At 44.7% G+C, this 22,139-nt stretch overlaps 1 protein-coding gene across 1 annotated transcript in view; it reads left to right on the plus strand.

Annotated features, from left to right (window-relative positions):
* The window catches only part of EML1 (echinoderm microtubule associated protein like 1), a 200,698-nt gene that overhangs the window by 143,897 nt on the left and 34,662 nt on the right, over positions 1-22,139 (plus strand). The window contains exons 4-6 of the mRNA XM_008050753.2: positions 2,227-2,358; positions 15,481-15,509; positions 18,859-18,988. Coding sequence (XP_008048944.2) covers positions 2,227-2,358; positions 15,481-15,509; positions 18,859-18,988 — 291 coding nt within the window. The remainder of the gene's footprint in view (positions 1-2,226; positions 2,359-15,480; positions 15,510-18,858; positions 18,989-22,139) is intronic.

Genomic DNA, 22,139 nt, shown 5'->3' on the forward strand with positions numbered 1-22,139 from the left:
AGGCGTGGTAGCGCATACCTGTAATTCCGGCTACTTGGAAGGCTGAGGCGGAAGGATCGCCGGAGCCCAGCAGGTCGAGGTTGCGGTGGCCGGGAGCGGCCACTGCACTCCAGTCTGGGCAACCGAGTGAGACTCCAACGCAAAAAAAAAAAAAAAAAATTCTGATTCCCTGGGGGCTCTTCTCTTCTTGCTCACCTCCCCCGGGGGGTGATGTCCTCCATGCCTGTGGACAGATCCTGTCCTGAGCCCCTTGTGAGTTGCAGACTTGTATTTTCACCCACGCACACCTCCAACTGCATATGTCCAGACCAGACCCCACTCAAGTCTGCATCTCTTCCCAGAGCCCCAGCCCTGAAATAGCCCCCATCGCTCCCCTCCTTCTCTCTTACAGAGCAGGTGCTACAGGAAAGCAACTCATGTCTCTTCGGTGACAGGGTCAATGCTTGATGCTTCCGTTCATGTATCCATTTATTTCATCCTTTCATTGAATAAATATGTATCAGACTTCTCTATGATACTGCAAGGTGTACAGAAATGATAGATAAGATCTCAAGAAATGTATAAACAGATGATGAAGATGTTTACAATTTTACAGAGATACCTGTCATAGGGTTATATGCTTTGTCTCAAGCAGTTTGGGCTGCTGTAATAAAGTTCCCGAGTCACACAGTGAAGTTGCATCTTGTAGACTGTAGGCAATAAAGCGAACAATAAACCTTATTTAACACAAACCATATTCATATTCTCGGTCCATTTGATTTTGGAAAAAAAAGTGTAGCATCGTTTCAGGGATTTCATTTTAACTTAAAAAATTCTTATATATTTAATTTATGAGTTAAATATAAATGTAATTATAATAGAGTTTTAAACTGATTAAAATAGACTTTTGACAAACTATAAGAAATACTTTGTTAATGTGTGTATTCCTATACACAGGCTTCTCCTGTGTATATTTTTAAAAATTAAAGAAATGTGCACTTAAAAAGTGAAAAAGATAAATAAAGTTCCCGTGCCTGGGCAGCTTATAAACCACCGAAGCTTCTTTCTCGCAGCTCTGGAGGCCTGGAGTCTGAGATCAGGGTTCCTGCGGGTTTGGGTCCTGGGGAGGGCTGTCTTCCAGTGTGCATATGGCCATCTTCTCACATGCTAAAACGAGGTGGAGAGCGCTCTCTGGGACCCCTTTTATAGGGGCACACATCCCATTAGTGTGGATTCCACCCTCATGACCTCATTACCTGCCAGAGACTCCACCTCCTGATACCATCACCTTGGGGGCAGGGATTTCAACATGCGGATGGGGTCAGGAGACAGACATTCAGTCCATGGCAGGCTCTAAGAGGTAAGCGGTCAGCCTTCATCCCATGGGCCTGGCCCTGGTTTACTCCCTCTTGCCTGTGGATTACCTGAGTATAGGATATCCCTTTTTCAGAGCAGGCTCTTCCCGTCTGCTTAAGAAGGACACATTCAAGCCATTCATTGGCTCTTTCCCAGAAGTTCACAGTCTTCAGGAAGCCTTCCCAGACTCCCTTCCCAGGCGTTCAGTCCTGCTAGTCCCTCTGGTCACACAGAATGGTGCCCCTCATATGGGCACCACCTCCCAACAAAGGCCCTTTGCATATGGTGGATGGTTTTGTCCCTCCCTGTGGCATCCCATTTGCATCTGTTCCAAGTGTGCCTTTAGGCAAGAGTTCCTCAGTATCAACGCTACTGATCTTTTGGGCTGGATAGGTCTTTGTTAGGGGTTGTCTGTGCACTGTAAGATGTGTAGCACCATCCCTGCCTTCTGCCCCCTCCATGCCTGCAGTGGCCTCCTTCCCCAAGTTGTGACAACCAAAAACATCTCCAAACATTGCCAAATGTCTCCTGGGGGCAGCATCGATCTGGCTGCGCACCACAGTCTAGACTGAAGCCTGCCCAAGAGCAGGGTCACTTCCCTATAAGCCACTGGATGCTCCCAAACCATGTTGTGGGGGATCTTATGCCTCAGTTTCCTCTCTGACCTTGAACTGTGCTAAGTGTCTCAGTTACAAAGCTAGCAGGCAGAGGTGTTGACTCAGTTGACATGCTGGAAAGCTTTTCGATCTCTGTAATTAGGTTTTGTGAGCCAGTCTATCTTCTGAGGGTCCATGTGGAAGTGTGATGTTCTACATGTATTTCTTATACTTGGCGATAAAATAAGATGATGCTATTAAGGATCTCATCGTTGTTTCCATCCCCCCTGGGCAGCATCAAGAGGACCAGCTCTTCTGAACGAGTGTCTCCTGGCGGTCGAAAGGAAAGCAACGGGGATGCCAAAGGAAACCGGAACCGGACGGGTTCCACCAGCAGCTCTTCCAGTGGCAAGAAGAACAGTGAGAGGTAAGGACATCTGGTCTCTGGGTTCCTGCCGTTCAGTTATTTTATCACCTCTTGCCCCTAAGGTGAATCAGAAGATCCCCCTTGTAATCCAACAAACTGGGAGTGCTTCCTAGAGCCTAAGGCCCTCTCCTGAGATTACTGTGGGTGCTGATCAAACACCCATTTGAGGCCAGCTGCTAGTCATGGTTATTATCAAGGTAGAAACAGTAGAATAGGAGTTCCCAGCACCCTCCTGTCGACATAGGTAGTTCCTGAGAATCACTTAGTACCAAATACTTGGAACTGGGGAACATTCTGAATTTCTACAGGGAGAACCTTACATTTCTAGTACATCTTGCTGACATTGTAAAATTAATTGTAGCGGACTGTTTAAGTTTGTCAGCAGTATTTTCTAAGACAGAATGGCCAAAAAGTTGTAATTTTATGTCAGGGACTATTTTTAATATTGATGCCAACACTAGAAATATGAGCCATTTTTCTTTCTGGTTTCATGAAATATACTTACTTGTAATTTTGAGCTTTTCTATGAGATTAGTCTGTATTAGATTATGATAAGTATCTGTGAAGCTAATAGTAACATTTTATTCCTGAATGCTACTTTTGATCATTTTAGCAGCTTGTTTTTATGTCTATATAATATACTTATATCTACATAATGCATTATGTAGATGAGATCAGTTTCTCTGGGTATATCTACCTAACGTTGCACTTTATTCTAACTTTTTAAACATTGTACTTTAATTTTGGTCTCTCTGTTTAAGCAAAGCTCAGGAAGGAATTTCGGCTTCAGAGGCTAAGCATTTTTTTTCCCCCAAATGTTCATGTAAGGAGAAGGCTTAGTCATAAAGCAATCAACTCCAACCCACAAGCTGTAAAAATTCCAAGTTTGTAAATCCGTTGCGATTCAGTCCTATAAAGGAAGCTTAAACTCTTTTTAAGTTTTATTCCTGCAAGATGACTGTTTTAGAAGAGAAGCAGATACTTCTTACACCTCTAGGAGGTCAAGTCCACTGTCAATTAGCAACTTTGATAAACCACTGACATGTCTTCTTCTAATTTAGACTATTAGTACTTCTTATCAGAAGATTATGCTAATTGGGTGATAATACCTTGGAAATAAGGTCAAGTGGTTACAACTGCAACAGAGTGTGGGTTGGGGGTGAGGAGGAACATAGCCTAAAGCTTCTTTGAATTCAGGGTAAGCCTGGAAGTTGACCTGAAATGTCTACGTCTTGGCAGTTCTTAACCACTTGGCTCCTCCTCAGCACATCTGACTTTTATTAAGAATTTCCAAAAGGAATCTGCATTGTGTAAACTCCAGATCCACTTTATCTTTTAAATCCTATGGCTTTGGTAAGTGTGCTGGGTAAATATTTCCATAAAAGCTATTTACAAAGGGATTTTTGAAAAAAATGCCTCAGTAGGAAATTTTGATTTGGAAATGAGAGACTGGGAAACTCTAATCATGTTCCCCCAAATAATCCAGACAACTAAACATGTCCACTTAGAAACAAATTCTTTGTCTCATCAGAATCCAGGAATGGTCGAGGCCAGCATAGCACAGAGCTGGTTGAGTTTCCTGCACCCAGGGGGTTTTGGAGACTGGACTACTGTCTTCTCTTGGGTAATTGCTAGTACTGGCAGGGCCCTTAGGAATAACAGCAGCAGTGACTCAGACAAAGCAGCAGCTAAGAAGCAGCAGAAGTGCAGGTCCAGTTGGTAAATCAGTTGCTGCCTGATCCCCTTCTCACCATTCTTCCCCTCCATTCCCATGTGAACGGCCCCCACTCTCAGGCTGCTTGGACCTAGCACCAAAGCGGAGCTTGAGTCATGCTGAGAAATGCCTGTCTCAGAACGTGACACATGCAAAGAAAGGTGTAGGGAGGTGGTCCCCATCAAACTCCTTTTTTAAACATGACTGCATTCAGTGGTTTCAGGATAGTGTGGTCTCTTCCCCATCGCTTGCTAGTGTCTGTTCATTGTTCCTGTAGGCTGTCCTACATTTTAAAAGCATGTCCTTGTAGGGACAACCTTAGGCAGCAAGACATAATGGAAAGGACACAGGCTCTGCAGAAAAAGAAAGATCTGGGTTTGTAAACCAGCTCCGCCTTCACTTCTCCAAGTCTCAGTTTTTCTCTCTGTGAATTAGGGATTTTCTACTTGCTTCCCTTGAGTCTTATACATGAACTAACTTACGGGAAAACACCCAGCATAATGCTTGGCACCCAGTAAGTGGTCACCGTGGCTTTGATAGTTGCTCTTCGGAGAGACTTGTGCAGAGCAGAGGCAGATACTCTCCGAGGCTTTCCAGAATCCTGACCAGGATGTGCCTCATTTGTAAGATGACGGTGTTAGATGGCATCTAAGTGACTAGTCTTTTTTTTCTCAGGTGCCCCGCGTTACATTGCATTAGCATAAGTGACACAGTCCTATGAGTGCAACCCGGATTTTGACAAAATCCAGCAGTGGGTGGGGGGAATAACATATTAAATCCTTTTGACTCCCACCCTCATTAACAAGGCGGCAGGAGCCAGCCAGCCCATGGGTCATGTGTGATCCCAGCCTACCCGCTGTTCCAGGGTGTGTGCTCTTGAGCTCAGGAAAGCTCATTCGGGTGCACGTGACTGAGGATGCTGACATCATAGGGACAGCTTCGAGTCTGCCCTGGTTTGTAGGCACAGCAAATCTTTCCCATGTGGCAGTGCTGTAACTTGCAGCAACTACGGATGGTTAGCTACGGATGATGAAGTTCACAACTTCTCACACGCCGTGTGCAAAACCGCTGTTACATATGGTGCTCATGTGTAAATTAGAACAAGGCTCCCCTGCTTACTTTTCTTTGGCTGTGGCATCACTGACAGTGTGATCTAGACCTTGATGCATGGCATGGCCCGGGGCTCAGTGCCCTTCACCTGTGGCTCCTCTGTTGTGCCCTGATACCCACATCTCTCCAGCACTGCTTACGTTTTCCCAGCAAAACTTCTTTCCTTTTTGAGTAAATTTATTTATTATACAAGTAACATGTTTTAGAAAATCCAAAAAACAGTCCTACATCAGGGTGTATATACATATATATATTTCTCAGTAATAATAATTACAGCAAGTATAAAGTCATTCAATATAAACTGTGCAAGTCTTACTGTTGAACACAAAATAAGTGTTTGTAAAGTCCTAAATATTCACCTTTATTTAGATACAGTAATTTATTTTAAAGTAATTATGTTTTGCTTTCATAAAACTGTACTCTTTATGATAGTTTCAATCTTTTTGCTGCTGTATCTCTCTTTAGAAATCTCTCACTAGATTTGACTGTCCTTCTTGTGACATGGTAGACCTTGAACTTAGAATGTTCAATATTTTAAAACACTTTGTAACAAGCCACAAAATTTTAACAGCATGTAATCTTTGCACTGAAAAGATTTTCATTAAAAACGAAAGCAATATATGGCAATGTAATATTTTACTTTATGTATTATTGATGGTAAATGGATATTAATAGTTATATAGTAATTCATGTCATCATGAAGTACTTATTAAAATTAAATAGGGAGTTGGCAATAAACTTCTGGTGGAAGGCTTGTAAAATGTAACCAGTATACTAATCCCATGGAGACATTTTCTTAAAATAAGTATTTTGTACCAGACCAAAAAATGGCCACTTATTTAAAAGTGCAATTTATGTTAGATGCTATGTACATATCTAGCAACATCTAACATAAACTGTGCTTCTAAGATTAACCAAATGTTTCATTTATCAAATGGGCTCCCTCTTCGTAATTTGGGAGGTGAATGATATATATCAATTTTGGAAGCAGGATATTATGTTTCTATCTAAAAGTTACAACAGGCTGATTTTGTCAGAGTAAGAAATGTTTCAGCCACCTGCTGGAAACTTTGTTGTGACATATACATAAATTGCCCTTCTTTGGAGTCAACAAATATTTTAAAAAACCTTCAAAATAATGCCGATGTGAAAAGTGTTCCCTTAGGTGTGGTGCTTTTTCTGTGGCATTACCTGACCACCAGGGTGGGACAGCCCTGTTGTGTTGAGACTGTAAGGCCAGGAACCTTACAGAAAGAATAGGGTCTCGACTCTGAGCCCTTATCCTTTCTAAAGCACTAGCATCTGCCGAAACGGTCTTTTGCCTATTTCACTTCAAGATCCTTAAGGCTCAAAATTGTTTTTCCTTTTTTTTTTTTTTTTCTTGAGTTGGGGTCTCACTCTGTGTTCTCACTCTGTCACCCAGGCTGGAGTGGAGTAGTAGTATGATCACGGCTCACCACAGCCTCAATCTCCTGGGCTCAAGTAGTCCTTCTGCCTCAGCCTCCTGAGTAGCTGGAACTACAGGTGTGCTCCTCTACACCCAGCTAATTTTTTTTTATTTTTGTAGAGATGAGGTCTTGCTATTTTACCTAGGCTGGTCTCAAACTCCTGGGCTCAAGCAATCCTCCTGCCTTGGCTTCCCAAAGTGCCAGGATTACAGATGTGAGCCACCATATCCGGTGCTTACTTTTCTTTGGCTATGGCATCACTGACAGTGTGATCTAGACTTTAATCCATGGCATGGCCTGGGGTTCAAGGGCCTTCATCTGTGGCTCCTCTGTTGTGCCCTGATACCCATATCTCTCCAGCACTGCTTACGTTTTCCCAGCAAGATGTCTTTCCTTTTTGAGGAATCTATTTATTATATGAGTAACATGTTTTAGAAAATCCAGATGCACAAAAAGAAAGAAATGAAAATTACCTGTGATCTCACCACCCAGAGAACTCCCACCTAACATCCATCACATTTCCATAGAGACTTTGTTTCAAGCTTGTCATGAGCACAGTATGTAATGTTGACATGAATGGCGTCTTGGCCATATCTTGTAATCCTGTCTTCATTTCCTGTACAAGCACAGGTTAATGTCAGTAAATGCACTTCTACAACATTATTTTAGATGTGGATTGTCATCCTTCTAGCCAAAAGTACTTAAGTTGGACATGCAGGTACTCGCAAAGCCTTCCTAACTAGGTCAGACCAGTCCAACGTCTAGAACAATGTCCAGCACACAGCAGGTATTCAACAGACATTTGTGGAATGAATCTTTTTACCCCAGTCAGTATAACAGAAGAAGACTAAAATGACGGGGCTTTATCGCAACAATCAGTCCCAGCCCTGCCACTTTTTGTTGTATAATTGTGAACAAGTTACTTAACCACTTCAGGGTTATCCTCAGTAGCCACTGAAATAGAACCTCTACATTGCAGGGGTGTTGTGAGATAGCAGAAGATCCTGTGCAAAGAATCTTCAGTGCAGAGCTTGTCTGCAGCTGGCGCTCTATAGGAGTAGCTATGCATGTCATCATCCTCACCCCAAAGTGTTGGGATTGGTGTCCACACACCTGGGTTCATCCCACTCCCCACATCTGAGGGCCTTTCTTCTTGGGCACATTTTGGAATTCCCAGACTCCTGTTTCTGCCTTCACCCCAACCTGAAAAGGGAGGAATCAGAATCTCTGGAAGTTTCTGTTATCACATTACTCATTCAACTCCACAGCCATGATGGATTAATCTATGTACAGAGCGTAGTGGAAAACATGTCAGGGAGTGCACAGACACATACAAGACACATAAACAACAAGTGTAAATGGCACACTAACCACAGGGTCACTTTCCTTAGTTTTCAAAGGACTCACCACAAACCAGGGAGAAAAAGTCAGTCGACACCATAGAAAAAGCAAATGAAGTGTCTGAACAGGCAGCTCACAGAAGGAGATAGACATAGCCAGTTAGCCAGGCTCGGTGGCTCAGCCTGTAATCCCACGCATTGGGAGGCTGAGGTGAGTGGATTGCCTGAGCCCACGGGTTCGAGACCCGCCTGGGCAACTTGGCGAGACCTCATCTCTACAATAAATCAAAAAAATTATCCAGATGTGGTAGCACATGCCTGTAGTTCCAGCCACTTGGAAGACTGAGGTGGAAGGATCGTTGGAGCCCAGCAGGTTGAGGCTGCAGTGGCCGGGAACGGCCACTGCACTCCAGTCTGGGTGATAGAGTGAGACTCTAACTTAAACAGAAAGAGAAATAGCCAGTTGACTAATGAAAAGGTGATTAAGCTCAGTCTTAATTAAAGAAACGCCAATCCAAGTAAGAAGACAGCATGCTTAGAAAAACTTTTTATTTTATCGTAAAACAAAAGCTCAGCTACAGAAAACCACACAAGCAGGAGCGTAGCTTGATGAATTCCTCTAGGGCAGATGCCTTCTAGCACTTAGAAAGTGAGGGAGTTTCCCCTCTCTTGAGGGTCACGTGACTGTATCTGGAATGTGGGGACTGGGAGGGCGGTGGGTGGATAGGTCTGAACGAACTCAGCTCAGGGTGCCCCTTCTCTGGGAAGCCTTTCAGGCTCCCTCCTTGCAGCTGCCTGTCCACTCTGTCTGTGACTCTCTCCTTCCTCCACCCACACGCACGCATCCCTCACCCTTCCTTAGGCTTTGGGGGGCTGAGGCTATGTCACTTCTTATTATCTCTAAGTACTTATATCTCTAGTACTTTGCACAATGCCCAGCACACAGTGACTGCTCAATAAATATTTGTTAAGTGGATGAAAGGATGTTGTTGGCTGGGCTCTGTGGCTCGGTTTGTAATCCCAGCACTTTGGAAGGCCAAGGCGAGTGGATTACCTGAGCCCGCGGGGTTCGAGACCCACCCGGGCATCTTGGTGAGTCCACGTCTCTACAATAAATAAAAAAGTAGCCGGGCGTGGTTGTGCGTGCCCGTAGTTCTGGCTACTTGGAAGGCTGAGGCGGAAGGATCACCAGAGCCCAGCAGGTCGAGGCAGCGGTGGCCGGGAGCGTGCCACTGCACTCCAGCCTGGGTGACAGAGTGAGACTCCAACTCAAAAAAAAAAAAAAGGATGTTGTCTACAGTGGGTGTTGTCTGACAACAGGATGTGTTCTGAGAAGTATTGTTAGCCGATTTCCTCGTTGGGCAAACACCATAGAGTGCACGCACACACCCCCAGATGGCTCGGCCTCCTGCACAGCCCTGCCACGCGTACAGCCTCTCACTCCTGGGCTGCTCGCCTGTGCCGCTTGTTACTGTACAGAGCACTTTAGGCAGCCGTCACGCAATGGCTGGGCATTTGTGTGTGCAAACATAGGAAGGGTTCAGTAAAATACAGTATTGTAATCTTATGGGAGTACAGCCATCTCTGCGATTGTCACCCACCGAAACACCCGCTGTGACCGCGTTCCATGTAAAAACCTTGGCCTTTCGAGAACTGTGTCAACAGCACCATCTACAGGTAGACTATTTTAACGCCATGTTTTAGATTTGAAACGTTTTGCACTGGAAATTAGGGGACTTAACCTTTGTGCTGAAAAATCAGTTATTTCACTTTTAAAGCCATGGGGTCATTTATATTTTAATACGTTTTAAGATAATAAGTGCTGACATTATCTCTGTTGTTTAGTTTTGAGACTGTTAGGTGAGGAGTCTAGTAATACTTACTGGTTTTTGTCAGGAAAATGAGGAGGAAGAGGGAAATGATATTAATGAATAAGCATGTACTGTGCACTTGGTGACACATTTTATTTGATCCTGCCAGGGCCTTGTGCATCGCAGCGGCTCTGTTCCCATCTTGTAGATGGTAGGGTGGTAGAGGAAGAAGAGCCCCTCACCCAAGCCACAGATCGCACTGTCTTCAAAATCTGTGCTCCTTCTACTGTTTTGATCTGGAAGCACTGGCTAGGAATGTCTAAGAAGTAGTAGGTTTTGTCCCCAGTGGAGTCTCCAATGACTTCTAAACATTTTTAATAGATAGTTCCTAAATGATCCTGTTCCTACTTTAAAAAAAAAAAAAAAAAAAGCTGCTTACAGGCTTCTTTTTTTTAAAGAATCATTATTTCCACAGGTGAGTATTCTGACTTCCAGCAGAAGCTTAATTTCATCATGTGAAACCAGAAGTCACGTGATGCCAAGAGCCAAAATCGTTGTGGTGTGAATAGTGACAGGAAAACCACACCTTTGGAATAGATGCCTCCTCGATCAAACCTTGCTGATCATTATCTAGAACAAGTATCGCTGCTCAAATAGCATTTGGGCCAGGTGTGGTGGCTCACGCCTTTAATCCCAGCACTTTGGGAGGCCGAGGCAGGAGGACCACTTGAGCCCAGGAGTTTGAGACCAGCCTAGGCAACATAGCAAGACTTCATCTTTACAAAAAATCAAAAAAATTAGCCCAGTGTGGTGGTATGTACCTGTCATCCCAGCTACTCAGGAGGCTGAGGCAGAAGGATCACTTGAACCCAGGAGATCGAGGGTGTGGTGAGCCATGATTGTGCCACTGTACTCCAGCCTGAGCGAAGAAGTGAGACTCCAACTCAAAAAACCAAAACCAAAAAAACTAGCATTTGCTCCCTATTGGCTCTGGTCCAGTCCTAGTCACCCAAGACTTCATTATACAAGTAGCTGTGTCTGTAGGACTTGCAGCAGACAAGCTCTGACCCCTGAACCCCCTTTCAGGAACACAGGGTTAGGTGAGCTGACCTGGATGAGAGTGCTGAGTGCTGAGTTCACGGAGTAGAAGCCATGTCTGCTGGGGCACAGTCTAAACAGGTACCCTTCTGGACACACCTTGGATGCACTAGTCCCAGTGCATCAGATAGGAGTCTTATCACTCCTAGACAGCCCCTGCACCCAGAGTCCACAGCAAATGTGTCAGGGGTTTGGTGGCCTTGTGACTTGTGCTCACATGGTCGTGGCGCCTCGCCGGTGTTGGCGGCAATGCTCCCTATGTGTGAGCCACGCCACTCAGGGTACAGATGTCTAGTCTTCTCCTACCCTCCCCACAGGCAGCGACTTGTCCGGTGAAGGCACAAGTGTGCATCCCCGTGGGTTCCCAGAGACAGCTTGTGTCTTATAAAAGTCCTTCAGATCATCTCCTGAGACAAACAGTACAAGGGCTCACACAGCCAAGCTCTTCCAGCAAAACTCTTTCCTGATGAAACAAGCGGTAAAAACTGCATGGAATTGCAGCACTATTCACCTTGGAGACACTGGCCACAGCCTGTTGCCAGAATGGCCAGGTGGTGAGTGCTTGTTCTTCAGAGGGGAAACCCTTTCTCTCGTCAGGGCTGACTTCTGTCACGGGCGGATGGGAGACATCCTTATTGGCTCCAACCTGGGCTAGGAATGAACGAAGCCTTGTTCCGGGCCTGTATTCATTCTCCCTTCCTAGAACAGGACTGGGCGTTCTTCCCCCCAAGGAACCATACCCGAGCTGTCAGGGAGTGTTAAGTTCCCTCTTAGTTTTTTCCATGGAGTAGGTTGTATTAAGGAATGGGTCATCAGAGACAATCAACATACTCCTTGAGAGGCAATTATCTCCCCTTCCAAGGGAATTCATAACCTGACCATGTTTCAGAGTGCTGGGCTTGGAGGGCCCACTCTCGACTCCAGTGACCGAGTTCTAGAAAGATGAGTAGCCAGCATCTGGCTCCAGTCCACGGATGAGAGGCCACAGCATCTTGACTTTCGGGTCATGCCATCACTCTGCATTCACTGTCATTCTGTAGGTGTATTTATAAGACTGGCATGCCTGATGAAATGGTCTCTTCCCAGGAAGATGGTGGGGCATTGGTAGGGATGATGAGTTCCAAAGTAAATATACTATTATTTTTAATATAAATGCACCATTCTTAAACAATGAAACATAGTAATAGTACCTTTTCTAAATACAGCATGCCAAAAAGTGATACGTAGTTTAGAGCACGATTTAAAGAAATGTAAACACTCAGCACTGCCAGATTCCTCTCTCGGTGACCTTCCATCGTTAGTGCTCTTAGTCCCTTCTCTCTCCTGCTAACAGGGACCTACCAATCTTCCCCATGTAGACTTCAGCTCCAGAAGTCCATGAGATTCCCTAGATCTGGAGTTCAGATTCCCCTATGAATTTTCTCTTTCTAGGAGGAACGTGTTCCATAATTGCCTTTTTCTATCTCATGGGAAAATTCTAGATTTCTTATTTCTGTGTTCATAGCTTTTGCATCTTTCTACTGTTGTGATCAAAGTCACAATGAAAAAGTTTTCCTGTCTCTTGATTCCCTGCCTGGCCTCCCTTGGATGACGTTTCTGTAATTAGGAGATTTGCTTTGCCGTCTTTTGTTTTGCCTTTTATTCTGTCCTTACCCTGCCTGTGAATCTAATAATATCTGTGAAATTTGGATGAAGACTTCTGCTTCTGCTTAGCACACAGAAATTGACAAGAATGTCACTCCCACCCAAAAGATGAGAGCAAACCAGGTTATCTACAAAAGCATAGCTATTTCAAGCCCACCATAGAACTGAGGTCACGAAGTAGTATAATGAGCTAACATTCAAAAAATGACAAGCCCTTCTCAGGAGAGCCGGACCCCATGGCTGTGTCCAGCTTTGGAAGGAACAGAAGAGAGCTTTCACAGATGGAAGGAAGAATTATTAAAGGCTGAATGGGGACTGGCTGGTTTGTTTAGGATTCCAGGGGGCTCCAGACACAAGAAGAGCCTCCCCTTCATACACACCCCCTTTTCCACAGACTTCAGTGGGTGCTCATGACAGAGATTGGGAGCAGGACAGGAATGCTGAGAAGACCTAACTGAGGCAGAGGCAGGTCAGGCCTGCTGTCATCAGAGGGTAAAGCAGGAAAACCAAGGGAAATTCTCTACTCTGTGGGTTCTGTGCTAAGCTCCAGACAGTGGAGGGACAAAGAAAACTGAGAGAGAGCCCCTAGAGGAGGGGTGGCTGCATGAGGAGTTCTGAGGGCCTGCAGAGCCGAGAGAAACTCCTTTTGCACACCAGGCCTCATGCCACTTCCCAGCGGCAGCTTTCTGGGCCCCAGGGAGAGATGGTATTGCGAGAGATGACCCCACCACCATCCCTTAGACATGGACCCACAGAGCCTGCTGGAGTCTGAGGACGGGGGAGACAGAGAGGAATTCTTCAGGAGCTCCAGGAATTCATTCCATTGGTGCTCCAGGCCTCACACCGTGTCCTGGACAGCCACTGGTCTAGGGTATTCTAGGCACTGGGAACAAAGCAGTGAACAAAACCAGCACGGGTCCCTGCCCCAGGAACTTGCCTCCTGAGAAACAAAAGGAAATGATAGGGGTAATAAGTGCTACAGAGAAAAATAAAGCAGGAGGGGGTGGGCAGGGTGGGGACAGGACCTGAGGAGGGACAGGAATTGGCCGTGGGCACAACTAATGCAGTGGCTGGTGTGTGGCTGCCTGCAGGAATGATGGTCCAGGAGGGACAGCAAGCTATCGCCTGACACAGGACCTGGCCTGGCAGGTCCACAGAGCAGCAGGGAGACGGGGTCAGGAAGACAAAGGGGTCAGGCGAAGGAAAACCTAGGCTTTTAGGTGAAGAGATCAGGCCTTGCTTTTGTAGCACTCTTTTCAATTACCATAATTTAGAGGTTAGAAGAACTAAGACTGCAGCAGGTTTCACTACTTAAAATACATTTGAGCAGCTTGGAAGCCACTTTAGAAGCATCAGCAAAGGAGTGGGCCCGTCCACCCCATGCACTGCATACTGTTATCTAGAAATCAGAGGTGTTAGTATGTAATGTCACTTATTGCATCATGGGATTCAGGGTAATTTTTATTTGTGGTATTTTTCATTGTATTTCAAGTTCAAAACTAAGGAGGACTAATACTAGGAATATATACATTCAGGTGTGTTTTTTAATATGCACATACAAAAAATGTATAGCAAGCAGTATTTAAGGAGCAATGATGAAACTGATATGCCTCATGCTCTCCTTAGTTTCCCATTTGTTTTATATCTTTTTTTTTCTTTTTTCAATTTCAGTAGCTTTAGGGGGTATAAATAATTTTTGGTTCCATAGTTGCTTTGGATAGTGGTGAAGAAGTCTGGGTTTCAAGTGTACCCACCACCCCCACCTGTGCACGCTGTACCTGGCAGGCCATTTTTCATTCCCCACCTTCTAAGTCTCCAGCATCTATCACAGCCTTCAAAAATACGGAACACCTCACGAAATGTGTGTGTCACCCTTGCTCAAACCCCATGCTCATTTTCTCTGCGTCACTCCAACGTTCGTATATGTGCTGCCAGAGCGAGCACTTGTTTCATATATCCGGGCAGAAGGAAGTCAGGGAAGCTGGGTGGTGCACTGGCAAGCAGCAGGGACTTTGGAATCGCCCACACTTGGGTTCAGTAGTTGCTCACATTCCCTGTGCTCCCTGAGCATCCCAGTCTTTGTCTGGAATGGAGCCGAGGCTGGGGAAGGTGCCTCAACAGGAAGTCGTGGGCCTGCGGCCAGAGCCTGCCTGAGCTCCTGCACCTGGGGACCCCTCATGGAAGCCCTTCCTCTGGGACGCTTACCCCTAGGGCTGGTCTCAGTCCATCCGCTGCTCTGTCCTGAACCCCCGGTGGGTTTGGGTTCCCAGGTGCCATCACGGGGTGGTCTCAGCATGGCTGAGGTCAGCAGGGGTGTCGCCACCCCCCCCAGCTTCCCTGACTTCCTCCTGCTTGAAAATATGAAACAAGCTGGGAGCCCACACCCTGATTCTCCTCTGTCTCATACCTTGTGTCCCACTCCCTAGGAGGTGAGCTCTAAAAATCCTCACCCAAGAGATCTTTTGTCAGGAATGGGCTAATTTCAAATTAGTTCTTTAATCTATGAGAAGAGTGTGGAAGAAAAACAACCCTCTTACACAGTTAGAAAGGCTGTTCACATCTGGATTAACCAAGTACTTTCCTTCCCGAAACACTCATGTGCTCTCATGAAAAGCCCAGCTTTGGCAGTTTCTCTTGCCCAAGCCAGCTCTGAGATGTCTCCCTTTCTTTTCTCTCTTCTTTCTCTAATAAACTTTATTTGAAAATATTAAAAACTAAAATTTAAAAAGCCCAGCTTTGGTGATAGTCAGGAGTACAATCTCTCACACCTGTTTTGGACATGTTGGTTTGCACCTGTTCCTTTTTGCAGTGGAATTGGGTTTTTTTTTTCTAGTTAACACGTGTAAGGTGTGCAGCTTTGGTGTAGCAAGCTTCTACAGCAGGGGCTGTGGAGACAGGTAAGTGAGATTCAATATCCGAGGCGCGCTGTAAAAACTGTCTTTGGTTTCTTTTCGCAGCAAACCCAAGGAGCCTGTATTCAGTGCAGGTAAGTCTGATTTGCTTTTTGTGTGGATTCCCCTCACTCACTTTCTTGGGACCTGAGGGGCAATGAGAAGCAGCTATTTCCAGGGCCAGCCTTTGACACGCAGGAGCTTTGGTGTTTGTGCGGACCAGATGGATAGCTGTCAGTGTGCTCCCTGGGGGTCCAGAGACTCAGATCATGACAGCAAGACAGCCTAAAAACAGTTGTAAAGACCACGCCCTTCCTTCACCCCCTCTGAAACTGATTTAAGACATGTCACTAAAGGGGAGAGAAGAGGGCCTCCACCTATGCAGTAATGGATTTCTAGATCAAAAGACTCCTGTTGCCTTGGTTATTCCTTTCTTACTAACTGGATTCTGTCATCAACATTTGCATTTCTCTCAAAGGGAAAGTTTCAGATGCATCAAGTTATATAATTGTCTAAAAGTAGCTTTTCTTTTTCTGCCTATGATCTAAACTGCAAACTAATAGTTCGTATATACCTTTCATATACCTTTTTATAACACATTGGATAATAAGGTCAATGCTGTTCTTTAGAATCTTAACCTTATTTAAAAATGCATTTAAAGTGCAAAAAAACATTGGACAGGTATGCAGTTGGTTCAATAAATGCATTCAGTTTTTATTTTCTAGTTACCTTCTTAAATTCGGAATTGAAGCATAAGAGTCAGAGTATTGTATTTATCAGCATGTGCTTTAGTGGTCGTTTCCGTTTCAGGAAGCGTGAAATTACTCACTGAAAGCGTCATTGCCTTGAGCTCACAGGGCCACATCCTGAGCTCACAGGGCCATGTCGTGAGTTTACGTGTCGGGATCCCTGGATCCAGATTTGACTCCTGGGGGGCAGGGTAGGTCTCCACCTGTGAGCTAGCGAGCGCTCCCAGGGCAGGCAGGTCAGCCACACTGCAGAACTCCCGTCTCTTTATCTAGCCCTTCTGTCTCTGTCTCCGAAATCTCAAGGGAAGCGCCGGGTGACACACTGCAAAGGTAGGCAGCATTTCGGAAACCTCATAGCTCTCTGAGCACAGCTGTTACCCGGGCTGCAGAAACCTTTTTCATACAGGCCAACAGATACTCTCCTTGTATGAAAACGTTTTGTGATGCAAACCCACTCCAATTTATTTTAAGTTAAAAGCTTCCCTGAGCATTTACTTGGATGGGCTTTCGTAAGTAGCTATCATCTGGGTCTTGATTGGTTATTGACTGATGGCAGGAAATTTTTCATCTGTACAAACCTTAAGAGAGCTATAGGGCCACCCCTGGATGTCCCACTGTTTGACTTGGTTCCCTGCACTGCCTCTGGCCTTCCCCACTCGCGCCTCTAGGTTTGGTGATGTGTGTGCTGTTGTCCTAACACGCCTGGAAAAAAACTTTGCTTTCCCTGGCTGCATTTTGATTTTAGACGTCGCCTGTCTCAATAACCAGTACAAAACAGCATCGAGGCTAAATTCAGTGCTTTTTAAATTTAATTTTATTTTCTCCCTAGTTCAGTAATTTTAAATCGTGCAGTAAGTAAGCTCAACCATGAGGATGCTCAACCAATGTAACTGGTGTTCTCAAGTGGATGGCTCATACACGTGGATTATACATATCCTCAGTGGGCTGTTTGTGCATTGTGGAAATGGCATCATGCCGTCTTCATTCGTAACCCACATTCTGTGAGTTTTCTGGCATGACAGTCTTCTCTTACAGAGAGAGCTGATGGAGTCCATGGCTCCTGCCCCTGTCACTTCAGCTCAGGGCCTTCAGTTCTGATGACCACACCGTCTGATGAGCTTAGCCTGAGCGAGGGATTAAGAGGGGAAGACGCTTCAGAGAGGATAGCATGAGCGGACGCATGAGACGGGCTGAGGTGCAGGGTGGCAGAGAGACATGCCTGACCTGAGAGGAGCACCCCCTGGGGGCTGTGGTAGATGAGGTCGTGAGGTAGATGAGGTGGTTAGACCTCCTAGATCTGGCAAGGAAGAGGGCAGGCGGAGGAACCCGCATGGAGGAAGGACTGTGAAATCCAGTCTGGGTCTTGCTGGTTTAGCAGCAATGTATAGGCTGACCAGGGGAGCAGGAAGAGGCAAGAGGTGGTAGGGCCACAGATGGACAGCCCCGGTGACGCTGGGTGTGGCGCGGGGGGAATGAGGCACACACTGATGGGAGGGTCAGTGGGACGCAGGCTGAGGACGTTCATGACTCTCACGTCAAGGCAGACTTGACGTGCAGTGTGGAGAGTGTCACGTGCATGCCTTTAAGACCCGAAGCACACGCACACGATGACATAACGTTGGATGGCTCTTCATTTCAAAGTAATATTGCATGTGGCACTGTTTGAAAATCATTAAGAACAAAACTTACAGACTCGCTTGCACTGTAATCATGTCATAGCTTTTCCTCACTGATGTTCTCTCTGAGGATGGTCTTTCTGTCAAATTGTGTACAGACAACCCCGTTCCAATTGCCCGATTTCAGTGCCGTTAAGGTCGGGTCCTTTGATCTGTAGCGAAGCATCAGAAGTCAATGAGTTCTGAGTCTGAGCAGAATTCATCAGGAACACATGAGACAGTTTCTTTGCTGTTGTCTTATCCTGAAAGCTCTAGTCAGAGCACCCCAAGATGTTTTTTTGTAAGGTCCAAGAGTTATCCCATTTCAATATATTACTGATATTTACTTTTGTCCCTATAGTTTATTGAGAGATCAAAAGTTATTTTACTGTAGAAATGTTTGTTCTGGAAAGCTTTGCTTCCTGATTCCTCTCTCCAGTGGGTCTTTTGTTTTCCATTTCTAGCTTTTCTTTGAGCATTTTCCTTTTTGCATGCATCCTAGCACGCACTCCTGCTGATTGTGTGTTCTTTACACTTGAAAGAATTGTCCAATGTAAAAGATACATAAAGATATGTTTTTATATTACAACATAGCAAGTCAATTCAAATATTGAAAAATATTTTGTGAATTTTGATATTGAGGTCATGTACACATTGAACGCAATAAGAAGTTTTAAGTGAATTTCCTGTGTTAGCTGTAATTTTGGGGGATGGTATTTTTTCTCCCTCCTGATAATAAAGTGTAAGCACTCAGATGTCATGGAAAATCATTGCTGGAATCTACTTCCTTCTTGCCTTTTATAATTTTTTCGATATTTCATGTATTTAAGTAAGCAGAATGTCAAAAGCAGGCAAGGCATAAACTTTTATTTCAAACTGTTTAATTTTATGTTAGTTATTTTTCCCCTAGAATATTAATTAGAAATGATACAAGGTTGGAGTTTTTACTTTTATGTTGCAAGGTTAGAGAGGCTATAACATTCGTGTGCAGGTCTGCTGGCCACTGAGGTATCTTACTAACATCTTTGTTCTTTTTGTAGAGGAAGGTTATGTAAAAATGTTTCTTCGTGGACGTCCCGTTACCATGTACATGCCCAAAGACCAAGTGGATTCTTACAATTTGGAAGCAAAAGTAGAACTTCCAACCAAGAGACTCAAGCTGGAATGGGTGTATCCTTTACACATTGATTGGATCTTACACAAAGTTACCCATTGGTCCGTGCTTGAAATTTAGCTGTAGACATTCGTAAAACTTAAGTCTTCTTAAGCTTTTAAAAAACAAGATACTTTACTCTCGCTTTTAAAGAACTTAATTTATCAAAATTGACCGTGTGTTAGAAGCCAGTACAGCATCCTAGCTAGGGAGGGGTGCCCCCCAGGAACTTCTGATTAAGGGGGAAACTGACCATTTCTGAATGAAATATCTGGGGTTCTTGCTCAAATACAGATACATTATTATTTTCCTAAGAAGAGACTATTAAGATGTTATGTAATTGTATGAATGATTTTCTTTTTTTTCTTTTTTTTTTTGGTGGCAAAGGCAAGAGGATTGCCTGAGTCCAGGGGTTCGAGATCAGCCTGGGCAACTTGGCAAGACCTTGTCTCTACTGTAATTTAAAAAATTAGCCAGGTATAGTGGTGCATGCCTGTAGTTCCAGCTACTTGGAAGGCTGAGGTGGAAGGATCGCCTGAGCCCAACATGTCAAGGCTGCAGTGGCTGTGAGTGTGCCACTGCACTCCAGCCTTGGCGACAGTGAGACTCCAACTCAAAAAAAAAGGTACAAAGAAGCAAGCTTAGTGAAAATAATCAAGAATGGGTGGGCTTTAGGATTCTAGTGAGAATGAAAGAGTTGATTATATTTACCAGAAGCTATCATAGACTAAGTCATCTCTTCAGGGGCTGTTGGAAAAGCCGAGAAACAACAGTAACAGAGAAAACACTGAACTTGTGAATGAGAAAATGAGAATATCATACATTGAAACTAAACCCTGTTGGCAAAAAAGTTTTTAAACCCAAACAAAGGAAGAGGCGTACCCTGAAAGGAATAACTAGCCTTCTCCCCCTTAGCTAAGCAGGGACTTGGCCAACCTTAGGAACCAAATTCAAGAGTAATGCTGACTGATTGAAGAATCACATAAGACTATGAATACCAGCCAGGCACAGTGACTCACACTTATAATCTGAGCACTTTGGGAGGCTAAGGCAGGAGGATTGCTTGAGCCCAGGAATTTGAGACCAGCCAGGTCAACTTAGGAAGATGTTGTCTCTACAAAAAGATAAAAAACGTAGCCAGGCATGGTGGTGCACACCTGTAGTCCCAGCTGCTCGGGAGGCTGAGGTGGAATGATCATCTGAGCCCAGGAGGTCAAGGCTGCAATGAGCTGTGATCACACCACTGCACTCTAGCCTGGGCAACAAAGGGAGACCCTGACTCAAAAAGAAAAGAAAAGAATATGAATACCAAAGTACTAAGTGAAAGGAGTCAAATGAGTGGTATAAATAAAATTGACATGTGTAGCATAGACAGTCCTACTCCTTAAAAAAGAAAGCCGGGTAAGTGGCGTGCTCCTGTATTCCCAGCTTCTTGAAAGCCTAAGGCAGGAGGATCGCTTGAGCCCAGGAGTTCAAATCCAGCCTGGGCAACAGAGGGAGACCTGGTCTCAAATATATATTTAAAATGCTCCCAGGCCAGCCTCGGTGGCTCAACCTGTCATCCCAGCACTTTGGGAGGCTGAGGCATATAAATTGCCTGAGCCCGTGGATTCGAGACCAGCCCGGGCAACTTGGCTAGACCAGGTCTCTACAATAAATCAAAAATTAGCCAGGCATGGTAGCATGCACCTGTAATTCCAGCTACTTGGAAGACTGAGGCGGAAAGATCACCAGAGCCCAGCAGGTCGACGCTGGGGTGGCCGTGAGTGTGTCACTGCACTCCAGCCTGGGCGACAGAGTGAGACTCCAACCCAAAAAAATAATAATAAAATAAAATGCTACCCAAAAATCTAGGCCAAAAATTCTGAATCAATCATATGACTTAAAATAGAGCTGTCAGCAGCTTCACAGAATGAGGTTTGGAAAAGTGAGCTTCCAGGAAAAAATAACTGAAAGACGGGAACATAGACCCTGTGAAGACGATAAATTAAATGTTGATCCCACCCCGCCATCTAATTCCATTTGTTTATTTGTTACTTTAGAGGAAGTCTGCTGGGGTTGCCCACCCTTCATTCCATGCAGACTTTAAGGCAAAGAGTAAAAATCCTTTTTTTACCCTCAAACAAGTATTTATTGAGTACCTGTTTAATACCAAGCCTCGGCCACAAATGATAAGAAGCAGTTTTAAACTGAAGCTGCTATAACTTCATTCAGAAGAATTACTATTTGAGATTATTGAATCCTATTTTTGGGAATTAAAAAAAATCACTACCTATACCTAAATTTCTCCCCCAGAATACATTTTTAAAAATTTTTTTCAGGTTTAAAAGTCATATGGGTGGCCAGGACCTGTTTGGGGATCTATTTTGATGCGTGTAACTGAAGTGCTTCAGCTCTGCTTTAAGTCAGTGGCGGTTTATTAAATGATTAAATCAAACCTGGAAAACATCAATCAAAACAGTTATTGAGCCCTACTTTCTCTTCCTATTTTAGAAAATGTAAAGCAGTGAAATTCAGTCCAAATAAATGCTATCTTTGGCCAGGTTTTTGGGTGGTGGCATTGTTGTTTTTGAGTCAGAGTCTCACTCTGTTGCCCTAGCTAGAATGTAGTGGCACAATCATGGCTCACCACAGCCTCAACCTCCAGGGCTCAGGTGATCCTTCTTCCTCAGCCTCCCTGGTAGCAGGGACTACAGGCACATGCCACCACACCTGGCTAATTTTTTGTAGAAATGAGGGCTCGCTATGTTGTCCAGGCTGGTCTCGAACTCCTGGCCTCAAGTGATCCTCCCACCTGGGCCTCCCAAAGTGCTGGGGTTACAGGTGTGAGTCACTGCTCCTGCCTTGCCAGTTTATTTTTTTTTTTTTACATTCAACTTCAAATGGTGTTTTGCTCTCAAATTAGTTTTCAAGGTTTGGAAGTAGATATACCAAAATTTTAACATGGGTAATTATTCCTAAGGAGCTGAGGAAAGGGAGACATAATATTTTTAAACTTTTATATATATGTATGTCATTTGTGCCACTTATTAGCACTTTTATCATGTTTACAAAAGGGTTTTTTTGCCGGGCTCGGTGGCTCAGCCTGAAATCCCGCGCCTTTGGGAGGCTGAGGTGAGTGGATTGCCTGAGCCCGCGGGTTCAAACCCGCCTGGGCAGCGAGACCTC

Source organism: Carlito syrichta, unplaced genomic scaffold, assembly GCF_000164805.1.
Source record: "Carlito syrichta isolate Samal-C Ts95f unplaced genomic scaffold, Tarsius_syrichta-2.0.1 Scaffold153641, whole genome shotgun sequence".
NCBI classification, from domain to species: domain Eukaryota; kingdom Metazoa; phylum Chordata; class Mammalia; order Primates; family Tarsiidae; genus Carlito; species Carlito syrichta.